Source organism: Neoarthrinium moseri (genome assembly GCF_022829205.1).
Source record: "Neoarthrinium moseri strain CBS 164.80 chromosome Unknown scaffold2_Wmoseri_CBS_16480, whole genome shotgun sequence".
Taxonomy (NCBI): domain Eukaryota; kingdom Fungi; phylum Ascomycota; class Sordariomycetes; order Amphisphaeriales; family Apiosporaceae; genus Neoarthrinium; species Neoarthrinium moseri.
The window spans coordinates 437,615-464,316 of NW_026055116.1; the positions used below are offsets into that span (position 1 = coordinate 437,615).

General features: G+C 54.0%; 6 protein-coding genes across 6 annotated transcripts; 4 read left to right on the top strand and 2 right to left on the bottom strand.

Annotated features, from left to right (window-relative positions):
- Nucleotides 1-2,647: 2,647 nt before the first annotated feature.
- JN550_000889 (uncharacterized protein) lies at nt 2,648-6,176 on the top strand (the record flags this gene model as incomplete). Its single annotated transcript, XM_049320905.1, has 2 exons — nt 2,648-3,280; nt 3,339-6,176. 2 exons carry the CDS (start codon nt 2,648-2,650, stop codon nt 6,174-6,176), a joined length of 3,471 nt encoding a protein of 1,156 aa, XP_049176795.1.
- Nucleotides 6,177-7,037: 861 nt separating this feature from the next.
- On the bottom strand, nt 7,038-8,294 carry JN550_000890 (uncharacterized protein; the record flags this gene model as incomplete). Its single annotated transcript, XM_049320916.1, has 3 exons — nt 7,038-7,278; nt 7,339-8,033; nt 8,136-8,294. The coding sequence occupies 3 exons, from the start codon at nt 8,292-8,294 to the stop codon at nt 7,038-7,040; spliced, it is 1,095 nt and encodes a 364-aa protein (XP_049176796.1).
- A 3,068-nt stretch (nt 8,295-11,362) lies between these two features.
- JN550_000891 (uncharacterized protein) lies at nt 11,363-13,197 on the top strand (the record flags this gene model as incomplete). Its single annotated transcript, XM_049320927.1, has 3 exons — nt 11,363-11,678; nt 12,020-12,707; nt 12,765-13,197. The coding sequence occupies 3 exons, from the start codon at nt 11,363-11,365 to the stop codon at nt 13,195-13,197; spliced, it is 1,437 nt and encodes a 478-aa protein (XP_049176797.1).
- A 2,307-nt stretch (nt 13,198-15,504) lies between these two features.
- Nucleotides 15,505-18,652, top strand: JN550_000892 (uncharacterized protein; the record flags this gene model as incomplete). Its single annotated transcript, XM_049320937.1, has 3 exons — nt 15,505-15,990; nt 16,091-16,698; nt 16,771-18,652. The coding sequence occupies 3 exons, from the start codon at nt 15,505-15,507 to the stop codon at nt 18,650-18,652; spliced, it is 2,976 nt and encodes a 991-aa protein (XP_049176798.1).
- Nucleotides 18,653-20,039: 1,387 nt separating this feature from the next.
- JN550_000893 (uncharacterized protein) lies at nt 20,040-21,484 on the top strand (the record flags this gene model as incomplete). The annotated part of the gene is made up of 2 exons (XM_049320948.1): nt 20,040-21,305; nt 21,362-21,484. 2 exons carry the CDS (start codon nt 20,040-20,042, stop codon nt 21,482-21,484), a joined length of 1,389 nt encoding a protein of 462 aa, XP_049176799.1.
- Nucleotides 21,485-25,873: 4,389 nt separating this feature from the next.
- Nucleotides 25,874-26,312, bottom strand: JN550_000894 (uncharacterized protein; the record flags this gene model as incomplete). Its single annotated transcript, XM_049320959.1, has 2 exons — nt 25,874-26,148; nt 26,255-26,312. The coding sequence occupies 2 exons, from the start codon at nt 26,310-26,312 to the stop codon at nt 25,874-25,876; spliced, it is 333 nt and encodes a 110-aa protein (XP_049176800.1).
- Nucleotides 26,313-26,702: the final 390 nt, after the last annotated feature.

Consider the following 26,702-nt stretch of genomic DNA (forward strand, 5'->3'; position numbering starts at 1 on the left):
GATCAGCAAGATACCATCTGAGATCACGAGTCCCCAAACTACCATCGATTTCACCTTGTAAGCTGTGATCCCAGCTTCTGCAGACATTTTCTTCCGTGGTGGATGATCAGACCAGCAAGTCGTGGTGGATGCAACTCTCGGCCGGCAGCTTCGGAGATTTCGATGTGACCTCCCCAACTTCCCCTGTTTTCCCCCAGCCACAAATCAGCCGCCTTGGCTATTTAGGGGCGCGTGGGCACGGGAGGACAGGCTTATAATGACGTGACGGTAGATCCACTGCTGAAACATGCCACTAGTCTCGGGAATTAGAATCGACAAATCAACCCGAGGGATGGTTAGGATGCCGAGCTGCAAACTCGTAGTCGAGGGGATTATTGGACTATAGGCAAGGTTGACAGAGCCCTGGACCGATAAAGTCACAATGACCCGGTTTTCGTTCTCTGGACGCTGTCGTTCTTTGGTTAGAATGGTAGATGAAAATTGCGACAAGAGGGCAGCCAGACGAGGTTCTTTAAACCACGGCTATCCCTGCTATGCAGTACCACCGGAGACTTTATAATCGAGACGTAGGGAGGTGGAACTAACTATCAGGTTTCCTGCAATGCACTGCAACAGAATTCTTGATCATGCACACTAAACAAATTTCTCGTCAACACGAGCTTGGACGAGGAAGCACAGCACCTGCTGGGTGCAAAGTAACACACCAGTCCGGCGGAACCTGCTGATCTGTACCTTGATATGAACCGCAATCTATTCGGCTGCTTGTCTTCCTTGACCTATGAGCTGCCAGATTTCCCATATCTTGAAGTGCAACCACTGTGTATGCAGCTCACCACGAGCCCCGTCAGCCTTAGAACCCAGTAAACAGGCCGCGGCTCAAGCGTTTCTTTGCGCACAAGGTCCGCCAACGCGAGAGAGACTAAGTCTAGCCTCTAATCAATGGGCTGCATCGCAACCACGTTTGGATCGCAAATCACGAGACATCTCTTGCATGACAGAGTGGCTAGAGATGGCCGAGCCTGGCTTGCATGCCCACAATGTTCGTATTTTCTTGACCTTATGCTGTCGGACTGTGGCCTATGAAGTACTGCATTAGCTTAACTGCGCGCTTGGCCGATCGCCAAGACCTCTAGCACCATTGCCGGCCACGGAACCCCCCACAACCTGCAGATGCAGAGCAGAACAGAGAGCAGTTCAGTTATCGAGAGAACCCAAAGCCTCCCAAAACATTCCGGGCTTGTATGGTATCTATGTCTCGTAGGTTGAAGCTTTTGCAAACCTTGGACTACATCAAAACGCCAGACTATTGCCTCTTAGCTCTGCCCGGGCCATGGTTGAGCACAGTAGCTGAGTAGCTACCGTAGTACATTCGGCATAGCATGCTACATGTTAGCCGCAGTACCGTGAACGACCGCATTGCAGCCAACGCAGGACCGTGATTCGCTTCGTCCCGATGATACAGCAGCATTCACAATGAGGTACCAAGCCCTCATCATTCGCTGATGCTCCAAGCCACGGACTGCTGAACAGCGAGAAGAAGATGCTGGCCACGGCAGCCGTGGGCAGTGGCGTCGCTCTGGGGTCCTGACTGGATGACTTACATAGAACTAGTGGGGCTGGTGTAACGAGCTGGTCACACGCACTGCCTACAGTAGGAGTTGAGGCAAAAGAGCGAAGCCATTAGCGCTGTCGGGAATCGAACCTAACCACTCTAGGGACAGCGCTAGCACTAGGTACGCGGCCTGCACTTGAGTGCCGCAGGAGACCTTGTTTTAGCGGCCCTTGGACCCCCATGCTTGGAGAGCCTTCCCCGAGAGCCCCCCCCCAAAAAGCTTGCCGAACCTCGCCAGCCACCACGAAACTTGGCAGACGCAACCCTGCATCCCCCACTAGCAGGTCTTTGCAAGCCCTGCAAGCCCACTAAGGTAGCCTAGCCCCTTAGGGGCTCTCCCGACTGATGTAGTTACCTCCATGTGTACAGTAGTACCAGGCCCATGGCATCCATGACATGGCAAAGAGGGTGTGAGCGACCGATGCATCGAATCATTGAAGCAGCCCGATCCCGAGCCAGTCAGGACGAATTGACCTCTTGGTAATCATCGATAGCTCGTTCCTCAACGATAGCCCTCTGCAGACTTGCAGCTTGCTGGTGATCACTCGACCGCCGCACCATCGTCGTTGTTTTCCCCTTGATTCCTCTGCCTCCTTGCAGCGCGGCGATTACTTCGGTGCTCGTCGCATCAGGGGACCACATTCGTTTCCACCGATCGACCTAGACTGGTCCTGTCCTTTCCTTTCGTTGCGGGACTGCGCTTTGGTAAAACTGACTACCGCCCCGGTTGATGCTGCTTGCGCACACGCCCGGGTCCCGAGCCTATGCCTTGTACAACCTCGCGGGTGCACATCTTGTAGATGCCCGGAAACCACGCGCAACGGCTCCCTGTTTGATGTGCGACCAGCCTCCGATACCCCCGCTGGACGGAACTCACGGTGCAGCGTACGCCGGCACGACAGCGACAGCGACGGCGACGGCGACGGCGACGACGGCAACGACGCTTCTTGCAAGCTTACGGTCCACAGTTCACCCATTGCACCAACGCGAGACGATCGAGTCTAGAACGCAGGGGCACCCCCATTCCTCAACTCCATGAAGAGGCGCTCGTCAGGATCCTCCGAGGAGGGCAACTCGAATGCCTCTGTCGCGGCATCCTCCTTCACTCCCGACGAGGAACCAACGATACCAGTGAGCGACCCGCGCAGTTTGGGGCAACATCCACAGCCCAGTCTTGGGGTTGAGCGGCAAGAGAGATCACAAAATGCAGGCTCAAGGCATCCGTCGGCCAGAATAAGACGGCAGAGCAGCCACATCAATTGGAAGCCGGCGCATTCGCGGAACAGCTCGCGGAACGGCCTTAACGAGAAGGAGCTCCTTGCCCAACCACAAGCGCCGTCTATTTTGGCAACGAGCTCCCCGGAGGATGGTGCCGGCGTGCAAGGCGGGAAAATGGCAGATAGGAGGCTCCCAGGTCGCCGGTTATGGACGCGAAGTCCTTGGGCCTCGACGTTGACCACATTCCTCACGGCGCTTGCTGGCATCACATTGTTCTTCACCATCATCAACTCCTCTGCCACTCGCCAGCTGGACCCCAAGGGCTGCCGCATGTCTTACATGAGCCCGCGCTATGTTCATATGAGCGACTTCGATACGGAGCACACAAGATTTGCCAGCAAGTACTCTCTGTACTTGTACCGTGAAGCGGGGATCTGCGATGACACCATGGTTCGTGAGATGCGTGAGCTTGATCAGGTTTTGGCAGAGTTAACACTTCTCCCTTCAGGTCTCTGGAATACCGGTGCTCTTCATTCCTGGGAATGCCGGCAGTTACAAGCAGGTTCGTCCCATTGCCGCAGAGGCTGCACGGTATTACCACGATATGCTCCAGCATGACCCAGTGGCAGCAGACGCTGGTGTTCGGAACCTTGATTTCTTCACCGTCGACTTCAACGAAGACTTCTCGGCCTTCCACGGTCAGACCATGCTCGACCAGGCCGAATACCTGAACGAAGTCATCAGGTATATTCTGTCCTTGTACCTCGATCCCAAAACCTCGCGCCGCCGGGATCCCGACCTACCGGATCCCTCCTCCGTCATCATCTTGGGACACTCGATGGGTGGGATTGTTGCGCGCACCATGTTGGTCATGCCCAATTACCAGTCGAATTCCATCAACACCATCGTTACAATGTCTGCCCCACATGCAAGACCACCCTTAAGCTTTGACTCCCAGATCGTTAAGATATACGACGATATCAATAACTTTTGGAGGCACGCCTACTCCCAAAAGTGGGCCAACAACAACCCATTGTGGCACGTCACTCTCGTATCTATAGCTGGCGGGGGCCTGGATACTGTCGTGCCTTCAGACTATGCCAGTGTTGAGTCCGTTGTGCCCGAAACCCACGGCTTCACAGTCTTCACAACGGGTATCCCAAATGTGTGGACAAGCATGGACCATGCCGCCATCATGTGGTGCGACCAGTTTCGCAAGGTTCTCGCTCGCTCTTTATATGACATTGTCGACACAGGTCGCGCATCCCAAACCAAGCCCCGGGCTGAGAGGATGATGGTGTTCAAGAAATGGCTACTCACAGGGATGGAGGACAATGCCGAGAAGTCACTTTCCCAGGCCGAGCCCCAAATCTTGCTCACGCTCGATGACAACTCAAATACCATCCTGGGGCAAGGCGAGCGCCTCGTACTCCGCCACTTGGGCCATACTGGGAGAGCGAGTGCGCACTTGATTCCCGTCCCCGACCCCAGCCCACTGGAACGAAAGCGGTTCACTCTGCTGACTGATACGGCGCTGGACCACCCGGGCGACAATGGACGTCTCGAAGTTCTCTTTTGTACAATATTTCCCTTACAACCAGGGTCATCTAATATTCTCTTCTCGATGAATATGGACTTGTCTGGCGACAGTAATGGATCCACGCGGCTTGCCTGCAAAAATGCTGCCCCGGATCTCATAACGCTTCCTCGATCGACACAAGATACACGCCTGCCGTTTTACAGAGACGGAGAACAGCCTACCTCGCCATTTTCATACTTGGAATACGACCTGGAGGATCTTGGCGAACACCAGTTTGTCGCAGTCATTGACAAGGCCGTTTCACGATCCCCTGGATGGGTCGTTGCTGAATTCAGCGACGAAAGCAACTACTCTCTGACTAGTCAAGTTAGTCTGCAGCGCCTCCTTACCTTTGGCGTACGGCTTCAACTTCCGGCCGAACGCCCCATGGTAACAGAACTGAGAGTGCCTGCAATCGAGAGCAGTTTACTCGCGTATAACCTGGAGATAAGCAGACCACAATGTGGCAACGAAGCTTTTGCGCCACTCGTACGGCAGTTCCTAAGCCAGCCATACGAGTCCAAGTTCTTTGTTAACGCTCGGGAAGTCAAAGTGAGCTTACACGGAGCCGCACCTTACGTGCCACCACCAATGAAAGCCAAGAGATCGCTCGATGGGCTCGGGTTTCAGTTCTGGGCAGATCCTACGTGTGACTCTGGTATACATATAAAGCTCCAAGTCGATCCCCTGGGCAGCCTTGGGAAGCTCTATATGAGATACCGCACGGTATTCGCTGCGTTTCCTCTGCTCATCGTAACCTTGGCCCTGCGCAAGCAATTCCGTGTGTACGACAGCACCGGGGTGTTTGTGCCTTTCATAGACAGTCTAGACAGCTGCCTCCGCCAGTCTTTGCCACTGCTGCTGTTGTCTTTGACTTTATTTGGTCTGTCGGTCGGTCACCCAGATTCCTCCCATCTGGCAGGATTCTGGCTATGGAAGAACACCACGGGTGGAATAGACTTCGCGCAAAATGACCTTCTGGTTGGCACCACTGATCCTTTCTTCTGGTTTCTCATACCAATGATCGGTCTGACCTGCGTCGGGGTCTGCACGGCTTTCCACTACATGGCTCTCCTCTTGACATCGATCTTCTGTGTCATCTATGGCTGGTTCGCCACAAGTCGAGCATGTGCTCATCAGGACGATAAGAGACGGGCTGTGTCGCCCATGTTCGTGCCCTCCTCACCAAGACGACGTGTCATCACCACAAGCATCTTGCTTTTCCTCGTGTCAACATTTATTCCGTATCAATTTGCATACGTGGTGGCTTGCCTGGTCCAGTTGAGCACAAGCGTCCGAGCCCTTCGGTTTGCCCGCGAAGTTCCCTCCCTGGCGAACTCGAACTTCTACAACTACGTCCATTCCATTTTCCTACTAATGCTCTGGGTTCTGCCCATAAATCTACCTACTTTGGTAGTGTGGGTTCGAAACCTTGCCGTCCAGTGGTTTACGCCATTCTCGTCTCACCACAACGTTTTGTCAATACTCCCCTTCATCTTGTTAGTGGAAACCTTGACAACTGGCAAGATGGTGCCTCGAGTGACGAGTCGCCTGCGTCATCTTACGAGTGTTCTGCTATTCAGCATCGCTATCTATGCGGCAGTCTACGGCGTATCACATGCCTATATGCTGCATTATCTTGTCAACATTGTAGCAGCTTGGCTCGTTGCGGCTCATTCAACGACGGATTCTTTTACATTCGCGGGGCTTCGGTCTCTGTTTGACGGTGACTTTACCGATGACCGGAAACAAGGCAAGTCGCCGTGATCGTGCTGCTTTGAGTTGATCATATACGACCACTTCAGTTGCAGATAAATGAGCACAGGCTCATTGTAACCTCGCTGCATTTATATGCGAGGATGTATATACAAAATCACCTAGACGGTGACGGCGTGCCATCTGCACATATACGCGTCCATAAAGCCTTTGACGACCAATGGCAACTTTCACCAAGACATCGGAAGCATTTTCTCTTTTATATCAGGGGGCATAAGAGGCCCGCATTCCCTTGAGGACCGCTTTGCCGCATCCCTTACTGTATTTTCTTACACGTTGCATTGCATCTGCATATATGGCTCGGTGTTTGGTCTCGAGGTGTTGTATTTGCTTCATTGGCATGTCAGATCAGGCCATCATGGTATCCCACATAATCATACGCCTGCTAGTTGCAGGCAGACGTTTCTTCAACTCGGTCTTGAGGGCTTGAGGGAGGGTGTGAAATGCTCCACGGCGAAAAGGGAGTCTCCAGATTACACAGCATACTATTCAAGCGAACGATACAAGGAAGGAATTCTTAATACAGCACTCAGGAGCACATAGATGCGGGACCCTGAGTTGCTTCTGCGGTGATTTAGAAGGAAGGGAAAGGACTAGCGAGTGAGCCTGCAAGCCCCTCTGTCGATGTGTGAAATAACTCATCAATGGTGGCGGGGCTCAGGAGGATACTAATAGCTGAGGACGAGACCAGGCAGCTATTCAGGACGTTCTGAATAGAGGAGCCATTCAGCCTGCTAGTTGGCTAGATATCGACATACGATACATTGCATCCAAAGTATACTACAAAACCTGTTGATGAAGTCGGTTGTGTTAACCGGAGTATCTCACATTCCCAGTTTCAAACACTGACGCCTATCGCACGAATCCCGCGTGCTTGGTCTCGACGTGCCTGTTGTAGTTGTCTTCTCGGGAATAGCTCCTGCCAAAGCTACGACACCGCGCCTCCTCGCAAAAGAAGAGATGCTCACACTCATCCTTGTGGATGAGGCTCTGGCGCTGATGCCGGATGAGGTCCTTCTCCAGCGTGAATGTCTGCTCGCAGTCCCCCAACGTACAGACAAACATGATCCTGTAGTTCGACGACCTCCGCCGCCTGGAAAAACGGGTAACGTTAGCAACAGGGTGTGCTATAATCCCCGGATTCGGTGCTTACTTGTGGTCGGACACGCCGTGCTGCGGTGTTCCATTACGCTTCCGCGTCTGAGCTACATTGGTGCCCGTCGTTACGTGATGGCTGCTGCTTTCTTCTACTCCTGCGAGCAGAGAAGTGTCATGGCCTCGTTCTGTGGCGGCCACTCCAGCGTGAGTCGGGTATGCATCTAGTCCGGGCACGGTCGGCACGGTCGGCACGGTTGGATTACCCGCGTCTTCTGCTCCGCTATTCGCCGTGAAGGGGTTAACGGTTAAGTTGACTGCCGAGCAGTGGAGCGGCGAGCCGATAGTATAGCATGTTGCGCAGGCTCTGTCATCCATAATGTCATTCGAACGGGTGTTGTGCCATGGTAAGAAAGGGCCAGCTGGTGGCGCAAATCCCAGCCTAGATACTTGGTGCCAATTATCAGTCGCCGGCCCTGCATTGTACATAACTGTGCTCGATCGAGCATTCACAAGTTCTGGTGAATAAGTTATCGGGGTACTCTGCTGCAATTCCTCTCTGACCACTCCATCTGCTGCAGGCATGGCCTTTCCGCCTGGGCAGTACGAGAATCCAGCAGAACTACCGGTCTGGCGCAACTGAGTAAACGTGCTGGTTGAGGAATGGTAGTCAAGCGAATCGGGACTTGGCACGATATCCGATTGTGGGTTCCTTACAATGTCAGTGTGTTTGTTCAGAATTGGACGGGGCGCCTACATTTCTGTGTGTTTAGACATATAAGTATGGAAATCAAAGCCCTGCTAGCACATCTAGTTAGTTGTAGGGGAGAGGGCATCGAATTTGCTTGTACAAACCTCTTGATAGTCCTGGCTAGCTTCAAATACACCCTCTGCCCAAAGCTCAACAGGGGCCATATGATGGGATTGATCTTGTGATGGTGTCGCGATGTTGTTGTCGGAGCTATGTGAGGTAGCCTGCCTGTACTCATTCCATAAACCGTCGAATTGCTCCATTCTTATGAAACGAAGGTAGGTTCCTTTCACCAGCGTCAGTCATCATGATCATGCTCGGATCATCACCGTAGGCCCCACAGGCTTTTTGGCATTGCTACCTGAGTGGCAGCGCAGCAACCAAGGTCATAGTATTATTCGAATACCTATTCCTGTGATAAAGTACGCGGTCAAGTATTGGCTAGCCCTCGCACAGTATCGAGCAGGAAGAGCCCATCCAAAAAATAGTCCATCAACTGAGGAATAAGAGCCCGAATAATGAGGAATAAAATTGGTGATCCAAGGTAACGTCGATCATCTCAGGGGCTAACCAGGATGTTGTAGTTTACATACCGAATTGAGTAAAAATCCAATAAGGAGTAAGTTTCCTCCACTGTCTGGATTCGACAGCAGTCCGATTTATCCAAGAGGCTCCGGCTTGTCCCAAGACTAGACAGTCTTTGATTTCCTGGATAGTGACAATGACAATGGAAGTGTTTTACATATGGCGAATAGATAGACTTCTTCCGCACGGGCATGTGCTTATGTCGCAATCACCCAGAGCTGTCAACCTACTTTTCTTTTCCTGAGCAGTAGCTAGCAATGAAGATATCACTCGTGATTCTGGTCCCCTAGGCAAGGACCTGGGATCTCTTTGTAGCAATTCTTGATGCTTTCCCGGCCCCTGGGAGAACAATGGTTCAATCAAAACGCCTCCTGGGGATGGATCGCCCACGTAGGCACTGGATGCTGTGCTGTATTACCAGCAGATGTGCACTTGCAACAACGCTGACTGTAGATTCTCCGAAGACCCAATGGCGGATCTGGAACTGTTCCTGTTGAGGTGAAAACTTCATCTGAGTCCTAAGGACGCTTCATGCGGCTATGGCCTGAACGGTTTGGATGTTGTCTCAGTCCTCGAATCCAAGGTAGGAAATGGAGGGGGTGCTTCCAGGTTGAGTCCAGCGTCGCAAAATCCACGCGTTGGGCGAATTGATGGATTTCAAGAATATTTGACCTGCGCAATGTATAGAATTGAGTTCAGTTTCACCTTGTTAGCATTCCATGGGAAATTGACCACAAAGTCCTTTATAGATATTAAAACAGCCCAGGGAACGTTAGTTGCAACGCAACGATGGGCCTCCCGCCTATTGGCCGCCATAAGCGAATGAGGCCGCCATTTGAGAATGCCAGCCCAACTCACCAAGATCAAGTATTGAGGCCCGAGGGGATGCGGCGCAGACACACCTACGTCCAATAGCATGGAAAAGGCGCCACCCCCCTTTACAGGGCACTCAAATCGCACACCAATGATTCGGTGACCGCTCGACCTTCGTGGCTTGCGTGGCTGAACAATTGGGCCTCATTGTATTGTCATGTTCGATGCCGGAACAAACCCTCCCTGTTGCAGTATAGTCCATTGGCTTCGCGTATTGCTCGGTTCAGCGCATCTGAAGGCAATCAGTATCCACTCAACCAGCTCATGGCTAAAGATCTGAAGGGGTTTTCAGGATGCCAGGCATCATAAGCGGCGTCCACCCATCAACTTTTACGACGTACGATTGAAGAGGTAGCTTGTGGAACAAGGGCGATGGACGGATTAGTTGTTGGAGCATCTCGACAATGTCCGTTACACGATTGAGAAAAGGCTCGTGGAAAGGGTCGACAGCGACATTGTACCTTGTAGATCCCTTCTAAGAATACAGCCTCACCATGTGTATAAGTACTTACATGAACATCTAACTATTGATCATGTAATAATTATTTTAGCCCAAATTGTCATTCTTGGATGGCTCCGGTGATTGTTGACGAGCGCTCCATCTACATGTAGATCTTAAGCTGGTCACGTAGATTATTATCCAGATCTTGCTTGGTGGCTCTACTCGACTAACTCCAGACCTATGAACATGAACCATACAACCTTGGGGCAGATATACCTTCCCAGCAGTGACATCATGCAGAGTATCATCCCTTACCAACAACTTGGCAAAGCAGTCTCTTGTCCCTTCGGGCAGCAGGCGGCGCAGTATCTGCAACGTTGAGAAGGGGTTTACTAGACGGTGCAACATAGTCACGCCCCTGGGAACTCCAGTCGATGCATAATGTGCAATCTTGTTGCAGCGAACCAACGATTCGATGCATGGCATCGTGACACGACAGCCTCCAGCAGCCTGGGGCGTCCATAGACGCACCATCCATTGGGTCGTTTCTTGGATACTTAATCATAGTGACGCCGTCGCCCCATGCAATACTAAATGCCGGAAGCCACTATAGCAGCTGAGACAGCCATGCTCTTGCGGCTCTCCTAGATATGGGCTTGTGAGCTCATAAGAAACACCGGACAGAACAGCGCAACTTTAGCCTGCTGTTTGGCCCCCAGCTTATGGCATTTCCTACTACCTAGCTCCCCGCCACAGCGTCGTGGGCCGGGTATAACACGCCTGTGCCTTTGGAGCGTGTTTTACTGAAGGCTGTGCAAACCTTTCCCTTGGCTTATTACTGCAATATCGGTCCTGACATCTCGAGCCCGTGTGGCTCCCCTACGTGCTTTTCGGGAGATGGCTGGTGTGAAGAGTGATGGGCTTGAGCCGTAGTCCTGGCGTTTCGGGGACAATTTAGTGGGCTGATCGGATAGCCGCACGCCGAGCCCCTTCTCTGCGCATACGCCCTTCTGAAGAAGTTCCCAAATTCCAACTTCGATCCGTAACTGCGCCGCGCCAGTGTAACATTGACCAACCCTGCCCCCGAAAAAGAACGACGCAATCCGAGCCTAACGACTGCCGTCTCAGGTTCGCTCGTGCTTGTGTTCGCGCTGTCGCTCACAGCACAGTACAAGCCCGCCCGTGTCAATCAAGCAGAGGCGCGCCGTGCCATTTGCTGTCACGTCACCCACGTCCACGTCCACGCCCGCCCACACCACACCACACCACGAGGCACGCAGGCACGCACGTCCCGCCGAGGCCAGCTCCATCCAGCTCCAGCCAGCCCTTGTCCTGCCTTGCCTGCCAGCTCCGTGTCAGCCTATCGTGTCCGTCTCATCTTGTCCCTCTCGAGAGTCAGGCACGCGAGACACACCTCGATCAGCATCTGCCATGTACGCCGGAAACTATGGCTTCCCCAATGGCGCCCCACCCTCGCAGAACCCTCACATGCCAGGCTCGGGTCAAGGCCCGAACCCCAATCAGCCACCTCAGCAGCAGCAGCAACATCAGCAGCATCAGCAACATCAGCAGCAGCAACAGCAACAGCAGCAGCAGATGATGTACAACCCGCAGCAGTTCCCCATGGGGCCCCAGGGCCCCGGCTTCCCCGGCGGCCCCAATGTCAACATGATGCCCGGAGCCGGTGCCACAGGTGGGATGATGCAGAATTCCGGCATGCCACACATGGCTGCCGCCAATGGCCAGAGTAAGAATGATCTTCGTATATCCCTCCCCCTCCAGGCCCTCCCATCCCAGGGTGGATCGAGTTGAGTTGAGTCGAGTCGAGTGTCGCGACCGACAGTCCCCGGGTATCCATCTCGACCGGCCTTGGCTTCTGTCGAGGCGCGGGCCTTGTGTGTGTGCCTCCATACCCGGTTCCCGGTCGAGACCCGGGCGTAGCGGCAGCTGCATGGAAGCACGAGCATACGGCTTCCCGTAGCCACCTGCAAAAGCCGCGCCATTGGCGTTGTTGCATACACAAACACATGGCAGTTCCTTCGTTGCGTGTTGCCGGTTAACATATACTAATCTGTGACTCGCGCGTAGTGCCTAACTACCAGACTCCCTACTCGAACTCCCCGTACGGTGCCGGCATTCCGTCGTCCGTCGCCCCTCAGATGAATATGCCGCCAAACTACGCCGTGGGCGGCAATATGCCCATGTCTGGCTTCCAAATGCATCCCGGGCAGATGACTCCACAGCAACAACAGCAGATGATGCAAAGGATGCAGCCGCCGCAGCAGCAAAACACGGGGGGCATGTCCTCGAATACACCACAGCGCCAGTTCCCGGGTCAAGGGCAGACACCAGGTCCTCAGGGTACGCCCACACCGACCAACTCGCTCCCATCTCAGCAGCCCCAGTTCTCTACGCCGCAACCGAATCAGGGAACGCCACAGAGCCAGACGCCGAACAACGCTCCGCAGCAACCACAGCCGCCGCCGATGGGCAACAATATCCAGACCCCGCAGACGCCGACGTTTCCCTCCAATGTGCAGGGCGCGATGACCAATGGCGCGTCTAATTCGGCGCCGATGAGCCCAGGCGGTGACTCCAAGGACAAAGATAGGATTGGGGTCATATTGGAAATCAACAATGAGCTCCTGTGGGAGTGCACGCAGATTCAAAACACCACGTTGGCACTCAAGAATGAGCGTGGGCCACCGAAAGACGGCGCTGCGAACGACCAGGACAAGACGGATGAAGAGAAGACGTTACTGCAAGAGTTATCACAGTAAGTGCCCGCCAGGTATCGCCTGCCTCACGCGTAAACTCATTTCGTTTACTATAGTTGTATGCGGCGGTTGCAAGGTAACCTTGCCTATTTGGCGCAACTGGCCGATAAGAAGACGTCAGGTCAAGCTGCTCCGCATCCGAATTACATGAAACCACCACCTCTCAGCACCAAGGTCAAGATAAAGCCAATGGCAGCGCCTGATGGCACGGAGGGCAAGATTGAGCCGACTGACAGGGAAGAGACTGTGAAGTACTTCAACCATCTGTACACGAAACTGCAGAACCTCTATCCGGGCGTGGATTACAATAAGGAGCCGGCGCCGCAGCAGCCGGGCGCTCGCCCGGGCGCTCCTCAAGGCCACAAGCCGGGAGGCCAGCCGTCAAACCAGGCCAGCCCGGTGCCCGGAAACCAAAGGACACCGCAAATGACGACGTCAGGCGCGCCTCAACCGCAAGTTGGCCACCCAGCTGCAAACTCGCTGGGCTGAAACTGGCCACACCGGCCACATGGTTGTTTCTGCGAATTGGGCAGCCGAGGGCGGCCGGCAGTCAAGTCTATGCAATCATGCAGCAAGTGAGATTCAAGCGGCTGAGGCGTTGACGAAGCGGCGGCTTGTGAACAGCGGCCAGGCCAATCAGGTTGAGTTGATGCGGGTATCAGGAAAAATTAACTCGTAATGTCATTCTCGGGCGCCGGCGTTGAAGGAGCTTGGGCTATTCTGGTTCTAGCACGCGGAGTTTGGGTATCCATTCCTACGAAAAGCTGGGGGGCTGCGTATATTATACCAATCATGTTGGATATCGGTGCAAGATAAGTATAAGTCGAATGAAAGATCACGTATCCAAGGGCACAAGGATCTGTACATATATACGCCCATCTTATCACCTACGGCTCGAGTTTTGCTGCTCCTGTGAGGAGAGGGGAAGAGTACTTGCAAGTTCGCATGTCATAATCCGGATGTCGCGTATATCAATCTATAGTACGCACATCCACAAGTAAGGGAAACTTGGCACCGACTCTGTTGCTGTGTAGACGTTGGTTTATATCCAGATCAGTTGGGGCACCGCATAAGACCCACGGTTTCCACGGGTTCAAGCGCTCCCGAGTCCCGCGGGTCCGGGTATCAAGCTTGATTCCAAGCTTCGAGATGGAGCGTTGATAGTGGATCATCTCCGTGCCAATGGAGCGAGGAATTTTCCTTGGTCTCCTTCGAGGCCCGTCCAGCCATCCTTCTAGACGGGAAAGGAAGAGGCTGGTCTGATCTATCGAGTGCTTGTTCGTAACCATATCCATCGGGATCCGCTGGCAGGCAGGGTAACAGTCAGACAAACATGGGCGACATGAGTCGATAAATACTGCCGGTCCAATCCGTACGGATTGTGGAGACGTGAAGTTCATGCGAGAAGACGCGACGTTGGACGCCCGCTGCCCAGAGCCTCCAATCACCGGCCGGCTCGAAGGCTCGCGTCGTGTGCGGGTGCATAAGGCCCTGAGCAGCAAAATTGACGCTTGGCCCGATCGAGTTCAGACGACCCCTGGACCTTGCCGTATTAGGGGCCCGCCCACGCAGGTCGACCAGTGAGCGGCTCGCCTGGTTAATAGGGTGCCCATCCACCTCCAGCCGATTCCGACGATCCTCCTGGCCGGGAGCAGGGCAATAATACAATGCACCCTGCCTCGCCTGGACTGACAGCTGTCCAGTGTAGTTAATGCACACGCTGCTCACCGTTAATTGGGTTCCTGCTGTCGGTGAATGCGACAAGAGAGAGAGAGCATCACGAGCATCGCATGACGGAGCCGACGGGAATTCTTGCACAGAGTGGAAGAGCGAGCAAGAGCTTCGAGATTACCTGGAGCCGCCACTCACTCGACTCCTTTCCGGCCTCTCATCTCCCCTCAATTTGTTGCTCTGGATCCGGGGTAATCAAACCGAAGCTAGACAGCCATTCATTACTTGCCACTGCTCTTTAGATTCGAGTCGACGCTCCTGGCCCCGGCGATCGCTGCATAGGTCACTGGGCCAATCTTTCATTTGACTCGCGCGCCACATCCACGCCTGCGGTACATGCGTTCATTGTCTCCAGCTGTTCAGCCAACCCGCGTGCCGTGTCTCGTGATTTCTGAACGTCCAGCGAGCAAGTGTCTCGTTTGTGAAGACGGAGGCGGCTGGTCATACTGCACCACAATTTTCGAGATTTTTTTGTTGCGGCTGGAGCACGACCGCTGGGGAAGGTCATTCGCGAACCGAATCCACTCTTCGCATATGAGGGTTCATTGTGTTTCACTCACTTTCTGAATCCCTTCGATGAAACAAAGGCAGAAGCCACCAGCACGCGACAATACCGCTACTGCCACTCTTCTCTTCGACCCTCTATCGTTCCCGAATCCCTGGCCCCAGCCACTTCTCCAAGTTTTCGGCAACAAACCGACGATAGCTCCAAGACTGTCTCAGAGGTCCCCGCATATCGATCGCCGAGTTTCCAACCGAGCAACGCTTCAAACCGACCGAAACCCCATACGGCACCTTGCCTGTGTACCGAACACAGTCTTGTCATCTCAGAAGAGGATATAATTCCCGCGTACAGGCACAATCGACCAGATCGGTCCAGCCTACGCGTCTGTCTGCCTAGCCAGTCGCAGTAGCACGATACACCGGCGCCGTACGGCACTGCCCAAGAAGAACGAAGGGGGATTCAGCTAAGGGACGACATTCCTACCGTCTGCAGATCGCCATTCCAGCCGCTGCCGCGGTCACCTGCCACGTTTTCCATATCGTGAGGGTCTGCGCTTCGAGATGGAGCCAGACCCGGGGATGCAACAGCAAAATGAAATGGCGTCTTCTCCGGTCGACGTGAAGTCTCCCATGGAGAAGGACGCCCCTGTATTGCCTGGTCACGACTCCATGGTCACGGTGCGCCTCTCGGAACCACCAAACCTATCGGTAAACACGAACCTGCCGCCGAATATCATGCCTTCTAGGCGAAGCATCTTCGGCCCAGAATGCACCCCAACACCCACCAGTGCCACATCACCCAGGCCAAAGGAAGCAGAGGAGGAAGAAGACATGAAGGACAGCCCTGTCAGCCCTCAAATCGTGGCCGACGGCGCCAAAAACTTGATGGAGGAGCTTGAGGACTCAACCGAGGACGACACGGCGGGAGAGGCGTCTGGAGAGCAAAGCAGCCAACAAAGAGATTCATTGGACGAGTCAGAGGAGGACGAGGTCAACTGGGATAGGTTGCAGAAGACCGAGGATGAACAAGCTCGGAAGGATGATAATGTAAGTGATGCAATCCTCTCGCTGGGTCCGACTCCTTCGCCCGACTTTAAACCATGCACTACATGACAATTTGTTGCTGACCTGGAAATCCGTGCCACAGTCAACTGCTATGCTACTTGCGCGGCTTGAGGAAGAAAACAACAAGCTTGCTACAAATCCGAAGGGCGTCAAGGTGAAGGTGATTGAGCAGCCGACGTCGCGGCGTCCGAGACCCCCGTCAATGGCCCAACTACGGGATATGGTTAATGGCCCAACGCCTGTGGCCCTGCGATACTCGGTCGTGCCACCACCGCCCATGACGGATATGGAGTTCTACGTCGCACTCGTCAAAGACTACCAGCAGACTGCTGCTCGGTTGCCGACACTTCTATCCAAGAAGATTCGCAAGGGTATCCCACCGCCACTTCGAGGCGTGGTCTGGCAGAGCATGGCAGAGGCGCGCGACTCGGTCCTCCTGGATCAGTTTGAGAGGCTCAGCAACGAGTCGAGTCCTTATGAGGGAATCATCGGCAAGGACCTGGGCAGGAGCTTCCCCGGCGTAGATATGTTCCGCGACCCGGACGGTGACGGGCAGCGGATGCTGGCGCGAGTGCTGAAATGCTTCAGTCTCTACGATCAGAAGATCGGCTATTGCCAGGGGCTGGCCTTTCTCGTTGGACCTCTGCTGATGCATATGCCCGACAACCAGGCCTTCTGCGTATTGGTCCGGTGAGTGCACAGAAGCAGGCCTATCCCGGCATCCCTCCTGTCGCGCCATCTCAAAGCTAACCTTTTTGACAGGCTGATGGAGCACTATGATCTGCGAGCTTGCTTTCTTCCCGATCTGTCGGGACTGCACGTTCGCATTTATCAATTTCGCGAGCTGCTGCGCCAAAATCTCCCCAATCTATCGGCCCACTTGGACGAGCTCCAAGTCGACCCGGCCTATGTTTCACAATGGTTCCTCTCATTTTTCGCCGTCACCTGCCCCCTACCCATGCTGTTTCGGATCTACGATGTCATCTTTGCCGAAGGTGCATCGGAGACGATCATGCGAGTGGCCCTATCGCTCATGCGCAAGAACGAGAGCCGCATCCTGGCCTGTTCGGAGCTCGAGGATGTCATGCAACTGCTCCTGTCGCGCGGCCTTTGGGACTGCTATCATTACAATGCCGACGAGTTTGTCGGTGACTTTGTCGAACTCTCCAACGTCGTATCGCGCGAGAAGCTAGCCCAACTTGAGCTGAGTTACAGGGAGGAAAAGATCGCCACTGCCAATGCGGCCCGCACATCGGACGTTACCACGGCAGCATCTCGCTTCCTAGGTCGCCTCTGGACAACCACAAGCTCCAGCAGCTCATCCACCAAGTCCGCATTTGGTGCTCTCTCCCCGGGCCTCATTGCGCCCTCAAGACCTCTGAGCATGCTTCGACGCAGCACGTCAAAGCAGAGCTTGGCATCTACCCTCAACTCCATGGAAACCAGTTCTGCCAGCGTCCTGAGTTCCGCCTCGACCGAAGCCTCGACCGTCTCCCGCGCATCTTCCACCGGCGACGATGCATCAATTCGCGAATCCACGCCGACCGCACCCAAGCAGAACCCAATGAATGCCGCCGCGATCGAGAGCAAAGCACTGCATAGCCAGATTGAGGATCTGCTGATGGCACTGAGTGAGCTGCAACGAAACCATGCATTGCTGGCAACCCAGTTACAACAAGAGAGAGAAGAGAGAGAGGAGGAGCGCAAGGCAGTCAAGTCGCTGCTTCACGGTTTGAAGAAGTCGTCTGCGGATGGCCCCAGCGAAAAGGAAGGGGACGGTACGCATGCCGAATTATCGCAATTAATTGAGGGCGTCGAGGAGCGCTTTATAGAGGATGAGAGCCGCAATAGCCACAACGCCTCGACGGCGGAGACAAAACAACAGCTACGAGATGAGTTGGCGCGGACCAAGGAGCACCTCATGATCGAAGTATCCAAGACCCAAGACTCCACTCGTCGAATGGACGAGATGGAGAAAGAAGCATACGCATTGAAGGAGCAGCTGCGCGAAAGCCACAACCGCGCCCGGAACTTGCATCAGGACAAGCAGCGGTTGGAGAAGCAGGTCCATGCTATGCGCGTCCGGGCCTCGTCAGACACACAGCCAGGTGCAGCGGCAGCGGACCAGACGGGTTGGCTTTCCTCGGCGGCCACTATGGCCCTCGCGGCAGCCACCGGAACGGGTAGTAGTGGTGGATCACACGGTGGCCTCCGTGAGCTGAAGCTTGGACGTAGCAAGTCGACACCCAACTCACGGGATGGCCTCTCGAAACGAAACTCGTCGCTGGTTAGGACCCAGACCGAGCCCATCTCCATGTCGTCTGACGAGCACGAGACCCTGGTCATGGAGCTCGTCGAGGCAAAGACGGCAGAGGCCATGGCCCGACAGGAGGCGGACGAGTACAAGCAGAAGCTGGAGAGCTTCAAGAAGGCATACGGCATCGCCCCGGGTGAGACTCCCGGCACGGCAGCCGGTGCAGCAGCGAATGCGGCAGCCAACGCTGCTATGGGCATGTTTGGGCGGCTGACAGGTGCGGTCGCGGATCCCAACGGCGGCGTTAAGGGCGCCTCCTCGGCGCCCGCCCCTACGCAGAGTGCTGCGTCGACGGCGAACGCTGGAGGTTTCTGGGGGTGGAGAAAGTAGATTTCATTTGAAGCATGTTCTAGTTGACGAACTGCTCTGCATGGCATAGCGGTCGGCCTTTTTATTTTTTGGGGGGTTTTTATTTCAAGACTTGCAGGAGGGTATACCCACATGTTACGAGGAGAAAGACTTAGATCACTTCATCGCTGGAAGCAGGCGGGGGCATACTGGTTTTTATTCTTGGTTGAGTGGGAGACATGGACACGTCACGAAGCATGTGTAGTTGCAGCTGTACTGCTAGACGGGACGCGTGCGCTGGGAATTGGGTTGCCTCTGCCTAGCTTAATACATACACCTTTAGACCTGCCTCCGTAGCCCTCGAGGCCGGAAATCTGCCAGGCTGGCGGGCTCTGATTCAAACCAGAAGACAAGAAGAAATCAACATTTCAAGTTGAACTATTGCTGCCCCCCGATGGCGTGGTGAGAGGAAGACCACGGCGGTTTCAGTTCCTTGACATGAACAGCCAAGACTGGTAAGAAATGCAAGTCTATAGCTACGAGCATTTGCCAATCAGAGTATCGAGTTCAATTGGCCAATCAAGTCTCGGCAATTCCAGGATCGGTCAACTCGCTTATGTACACCGGAAGCGCCATCTTGCATACTCGATGTCCCGTCGTTTGGAGCCACACCCATTCAGGATGGCGGCTCTTGATGCTTGTTTCAACCGGTGATTATAACCGCTGTCGTGACCGTGTCTGACCTGTCTATACTGCGGATGTATCTGCTCCTGGGTGACTGCAGGCAGTCAATTCATTTACATGCGTTTGGGCAGACATGGTCACCGGCCTCGCACAACGATGATGTGGTTCGGGGCCAGCACGGGGATGGGCTGGGAAAAGATTGCGAGATGCCGAAGACAATTGCGAGTGCCCATGTCTCTGGCACGCTGATGCTGTCTTGGTCCCCAATCACGCCATCGCTAGCTTCTGCCCGCCACTTAGTGCGGTACTTGGGACCACGCGGGTGGCGGGCGGCGAGTCCAAGTACACGGCTATCGGTCAGCTGGGCAGCTAGCTGCACCCCAGATTATGAGTCCTCCGGTATCCGGTCCGCCGTCACTCACTCAGTGTCAGTCACCCTCCATCTCGACTTCTTCTGTCCCTTACACTTTACTGTAACTCTGCTCAAACACACACCCACACGTGAGAGCCATTGCAAGTTGATAGCATCGCCATCTGCTATCCCGGCGCTGCCCCAAAGCTCAATTGAAGACACCCGCAGTTCCAGCAGCGCTCTTCCGCTCCGAGCTCGGCCTGGCCAGTCCCCGGATCAACCCCACTTCATTGTACGTACGTCAGGCTGTCGGTAGCTCCGAATGATTACCACCCGGGCAAGATTCAGCACCCGATAAAGTCATTCTCGCTCCTTACACCACCAGACGCAACAATGGCTTCTCCCCCGAACAACGATGCCTCTGGCAGCAACGATGATGGCACCAAGCCTCTCAACAAGGCCTTCTCCAAGGTCGACCTCGACGGACACAATCTGCCTCCCTCGCCCGCACCCTCCAGCCCGTCGAATGGACGCCGGCGCTATGCCCTCGCCACCGAGTTGGTCTACACCGAGACCAAGGACCAGTACGGCGCCTCGAGCATCCCCATCTACCAGTCGGCCACCTTCAAGCAGAGCTCGGCCGGCGGCGGCGAGGAGTACGATTACACTCGGTCGGGCAACCCGACTCGCACACACCTCGAGCGCCACATGGCCAAGATCATGAACGCCACGCGAGCTCTGGCAGTGGGCTCCGGCATGGGCGCACTGGACGTCATTACCCGCCTGCTACGGCCCGGCGATGAGGTTATCACGGGCGACGACCTATACGGAGGAACCAACCGACTGTTGACATACCTGTCTTCAAACCAAGGTATCGTCGTCCACCACGTAGACACAACCCAAGTCGCACCCGTGGCCAAGGTCATCTCAGACAAGACCGCCATGGTCCTGCTGGAGTCGCCCACCAACCCTTTGATCAAGATTGTCGACCTGGTCGCCATTGCCAAGATGGTACACGAGGCCAACCCCAAGGCCCTGGTCGTGTTCGACAACACCATGCTCTCTCCTATGCTTTGCAACCCTCTTGATCTTGGCGCCGATATCGTCTACGAGTCTGGAACCAAGTATCTCTCTGGCCACCACGACATCATGGCTGGTATCATTGCCTGCAACGACCCGGCCTTGGGTGACAAGATGTACTTTACCATCAACTCGACGGGCTGTGGTCTTTCGCCCAACGACTCGTTCCTGCTTATGCGCGGCGTCAAGACTCTGGCTATCCGTATGGAGAAGCAGCAGGCCAATGCTCAAGCCATTGCCGAATTCCTCGAGTCCCATGGTTTCAAGGTCCGCTACCCGGGCTTGAAGTCACACCCGCAATACGACCTTCACTGGTCCATGGCCCGCGGAGCTGGGGGTGTACTTTCCTTTGAGACGGGGGATATCAAGCTCTCGGAAAGGATCGTCGAAGCCGCCAAGTTGTACGGAATTAGTGTCAGCTTCGGGTGTGTCAACAGTCTGATCAGCATGCCGTGCAGAATGAGCCACGCAAGCATCGACGCAAAGACAAGGGCTGAGAGGCAGATGCCCGAGGACATCATCCGACTCTGCGTCGGAATCGAGGACGTTCATGATCTCATCGATGATCTCTCACGCTCGGTAAGCTGTCAAAACTAGCCGAGTCACGGTAACACATGTCTAACATCTAATAATAGCTGGTGCAAGCTGGTGCTGTTAATATCACACTAGACGGCTTCCACGCGACTGGAACGGCACAGAGCGTCGCGCAAGCGTCGGTGGCAAATGCTGAAGCCTCAGAGACACCGACCTCCTCGTAGCCGATTTTGTTGTTGGTCACATCCAAATAACGTTATCTGGCGCCAGGATATTATAAACCGGCCGAGAGGGCCTGAGGAGAAATGAAATGAAATGGAGTAAAAAATATCGAGTATCATTCAGAACCCATCCAACCCTAATGCTGGGTTTGTGTGGGCTCAGGGAGATCTGTGGTACCTGACCGCCATCGCAGAATCCCTCGAAAACATATACAAATCATGCCGCTACACTGGCCTCGCGGTTGACAACCGGCATGCTGGCACGCTACCTATTCGACGTCAGCGTGGCTTTGTTGGGGCGGCGCTTGGGGGTAATCACCTGCTTCAACGTCATTTCGTGTAGGAGTGTAGACGCTCGCTAATCGACACCTCCTCCTGGCTCGTCTCGCTAGCCCATCTGTCTAACATGACTGACTTCGGCGGCTGGGGTGTTGCCACCTGTGCAGGTTCTCTCACGGCAGGAGGCAGCTCAGTGGTCCCTGGACGACTATAGGGAGTTATTAGATATATCCTCTTAGTGCGCGATTAGTCAGACTAATAGGCTACTGACCTGTCGGTCTCCTCCGAATTGTCATGGATGCTATGTGGCATGGCGACGTCGAATTACTCGCACAGTTACTGTTTGCGCTTGGCGTGCTGAGCTGGGAAATAGATAAATGGCGTTCAAAAATGTAAAGACAAAAACACACTTGAAGACCAAGACAGAAAGATGTGAGTTGGTATAGGAATAGATTTCCACCCTTCCGACCTGGTCCGTCCCAAGGCGCCAATTTATACTTCCAGTCCTGTACTGCCACAGCATGCAGCATATTGTGACCATTATCGTCACCTACGTTCTCGCACACCAACGCCGATAAGACCATTAGGCTTGTCGCAGCTGCCACGACGGATGGGGCTGCCATTGGCTTCCTCGGGCAGGGGCCTCAGGCGGTTTCTGCTAACAACCTTTCTTATGCACAGCCCTTGTTCACGATAGTTCGGTGCCACGAGAGACAAGAAGAAAGAGCCGGCACAAGATGACGGTTCCGGCTCTCGCAGCGCGGATCATCAGTCTACCCGTTTCGTGTCATTCTTCCAATGGCGTAGCCCAGGCTCGGTGTGACGGGACGTCCACCTTGGTCCCCAAAGGCCCGGAGTGCCATGAGTCTGATCTCTGTGTCCAAGCATGCATAGACTATTGTATGCTGCTCTCTAGCTCACTTTCGAGGTACGCAAGTCCCTGGTTGGTCAAAGTCAGCTTGTTTGGGTAAGACAGAACCATTTCCGCAAATAGGGAGGGGAGGATCGTGACTTTTCAGAGTAGCCTGTCGGGTTGGTGTTGAGACTTTGGTTGGCTCTCGCACCGCACCCCCTTGAAACCGCGAGGTCCGTCACTCCCCCTTCCTCCCTTACGTCCGCCACCGCACGTCGTTTCCCCGCCGCCTGGTGCAAAAGAAACCACAGCCATGCCCTTTTGCTTTCCCCATTAATTTGCAAGCACCTCTTGACCGGTGAAGAAAGGGCTCAAACCCCCAAGACGTCCTTTTGCGAGCACTTTATGGCTGGAGTCTACCGGGATGCGAGACTGACAAGTAGTGAGCTGCTCGGGCAGCCGATTGCAAGCGAAGCTGGCCCCAGGACGGGGAATCTTTGTGTTACCTTATCCCCCATGTTCTTTCTTTTTTTGTCCCTTATCCCCCAGACCATACCGCTCTCATCCCCTTGAGTTCCGCGAAGCGTTATGCAGTCGTCCGCGCCATGTTGCATGCCGTGGACTCAAGAGGCGGTTTTTGCGCTGTCATATTCTCCACAGACATGACATGGCCTTGATAAGAAACGCGGCGGCACCTTGCCTCTGCCTGCCTCTACATACGACGATACGATTGGTTGGCAGCCCAAGTCGAGGCAAGTCGGCTTACCGAACTCGACTTCCCTCCCCAAGATATACGCTCAGCATCTCGCAGCCTCCAGTAACGGCTGCTCGCCGTGCCTTTGTCAAGCGATTGGTCTGGCATACCTTCCGGCGATCCCGCTCGTTCTATGAAAGCTGCGAGTCTCTCAGCTCTCGCATCGGAGAGCCTGGGCTGGCCTCGCCTTGGCGACCATGCAGCAAAACTGGCCAAGTTGGATTTGGGAGCGGTGAAGCGAGCTAGCCTGGCAGGCCCAAGGGAACGATGCGTCCGTTGTTAGCCCTCACGATGTATGTCAGAAAGCAATGTTTGCTTTCTGCCCACGGACGGTGAGCAGGGGGCCCCGTCGCCCGACGCCGCCAAATATCCCGTTAGATACCCACTGCGCTTCCCTCCGTCCCCATGACCCCCTTCATGTCGCTTTCCTTTTCCAAACGTCATTGATGCCTCAATAGGAATCGATCACGGGGAGAAAAGTGACAGGTCCGTTGCAGATGTTCGTGGCTTCAATTCCGCCTGGGGGGCCTGCTCGAGGGTGAGCGCAGACTCGCCGGTGTCTACCCATCGCTGCCCCACGAGTTTCGGCTTCCACGATGTCCGGAGCAATCTGAGCGCCTTGCGGATGGTGATTTAAGAAGGGCGTCGGATCTAGGATCGAGGCCGCTGAGACCGGTCAGTGAGAGACTCTCCTTCTTTGGACCCTAGTCCTGGTTTTCCTGGACCCCTTTATTTCTTTCCATCGTCACATCGGCCCTTCGTGCTGAAACGAGGGGGCTTATTCAACTATGTAAGTCGCATTCTCCTGCTCAAGTCTTGACTTCTTGGTGGCACAGAGACGGGCGATCTCCCAGAGACGGCGCCTTCGACTCCACCTACTTCAGTAATCATTCGTAGAAGTAAACCGTCACCCTATTTTGCCACTGCCATGAAGCTAGACAGGTAAGTCCCCACTCTATGAAACAGCAGATGATCAATTATCAATGCTCTGCTTACTTTGCAGTAAAAAATCCGGCTCTGGTTGCGTGGCTGCTCGAGGATCGGCAGCATAGGTCTTGGTCTCAACTCATTCGTGCCCTGGAGCACGCGGCCATCATCTCGTACGATGTTCACTCAGATCATGTATGCGTCCGCTTCATACTGCTTCAATCGTTTCTCCACAAAGGGAGAAGCGGCACGTTGTGACTCGTGGCTTAATGTCCGAGGTAGGCCCTGGGGACGGTGACCCCAGTGCTTATGTCAACGTATACATACGTCCTGTAGCCTCCCGGCAACAAGGCTTACGGCCTATGCAGACTTTCCAAATGCCATCTCTAAGCTGCTTTATCTGTGGTTTCACCGGTTATGGCTCTCAGATGACACGGCGTTGACTCGCTTACCTCTCTTTCGGCTATCGGGCATTGAATAGCGCGACACGACAGACTGCGTCAAGAATGCGGTTTCTGACGACTACCTGCGTCGCATTATCCCCGGGTCGTGTCCACTGCGAGAACTCGTGCGCAAGTCTCACGATCGAACTACCCAGAACGCTTCAGTTTGTATCTTTGAATCTTCAGGTCTCAATGAAGTCACCATGAGTTTTGTGCTACTCTAGACGCGACTGGCTCGGGGCTCCGAAACCTCACAATATGCGCTTTACCCACGTAGGAGATAATCAAAGAGCTATAGGGCATCGTACACTGCTATGACCTTGCTGTCGAGCTCAATACATGCAAACATCATAGTAGCATACATGGAAACCGTTTTCAATGCCCTAAGCTGGGTGTGCTTAGAGCCATGTCAGGGCTCGATCATGAACGACTAAAGATACGTAACAGGTGGCAATGGGCGTATCTTACGAATGAATTACCATATAAAGGGAGAACATAAGGAAGAGCATGAAGCAAACATCTTCCGATAATACCCAAGAAATTCTCTCGTTGAATGGGTTTCGTATGACCCATGCATAAGAAACGAAAGTGCCCGCGGTATGGCGGAGACCAGTAGTAGATAATCCGCTAAAGGGCTCATACCTGATCTTTGAGAAGACCGAGGTTGTTTTTGGGGACCTACAGTGCTCTGTGATATTTTATTTGTAATTATTCGAGTTTCACTGTTGTCTTGCGTCTCACGGCTGCAATCAATGATGGTCGGAAAAAGATTCTTCAAGCTATGAAAAGAAATGTGAAGCATGGATATGCTTCAAATCAAACGCTTTTCTGTTTCACTACATTCTGATAATTTGCTATGCCAATGATAACCCGTGGTAGCGTGCATTTAATTCCATACCTATTGTGTGTTTCAAGCCATTATTAGTTCGAAGCCAATTAAGAGCAGAAATAACATCACAGCAACCACTTTGGTGGATCCAGAAGGTTCTCATTACTGGGATCAACTCCATGTGGCCTCCCCCCAGGCGTATTATGTGCACATTCATAGTCCTCGTCTCTGGACTATCACCTATATCTGCACCCTCAAGTGCACCTTAGTGCCCGAAAACTCATAACTGTAAAACAGGCGCCATCTCCTACTGATGGCTGGGCGGGCGCAATTCTTGGACCCGGAAGCGTAGTTTGATGCGCATTCGCAGGCTCTCAAATTGTTCGTGGATGGCCTGATGGATGATGGCGCGGTCGGTTTCGTCCTCGATCATCGAGCCGCCGGCGACGTCACCGTGCAGGTAAGCATCGTGGCGCTTCCACTCATCTTCCATCGTGTCGATGTCCTGGGGCCGGAGAGGCGTGGTGCGCACGCAGTCGATGGCCTGCAGCACGTTCATCTCGTGCCAGGTGTCGTCTTCCTCTGTGCAAGGATCGTATAAGTACTCACAGACATCCATGAAGCCGTGGTGTAAGGAGGGTGACATGGGGGCCTATTTCTCCGCAACAAACTGAGGGTGGAAACTCACCAAGAACCCGCATGAACTTTTCCAACTCCTCTTGCCCAAGGAACTCAACGTAAGGCATCTCTGTCAGCATCCTCTGGGATGGGAAAGGGAAGCCGAAAAGATGAGTCATTATTCAAAGTTGCGATCAGAAGATATGTCGAAACTGGTGCTGAATGCTTGTAGGTTATTGACTCTTCTAGTCATACAAAATAAGGCAGCTTCACAGGAGAATCAGTCTCAATATTTATAGGCCGCTGCTCCCATGACGCTCTGATAACAACACTGACAACCTGTCAGACAAGTCGTATTAGAGTGTATATTATCACGTAGCAATCCAGAGTCAGCATTTGGTATTTTCTTCAAGACAACGCATTGATCACGTCAACCACGTCGATGGAAACGACCAAATGTTCAGCGACGTGTCGAACAAGTCAAAAAGCGTGTGTCGTTATAGGTTAGGAAGCACGAG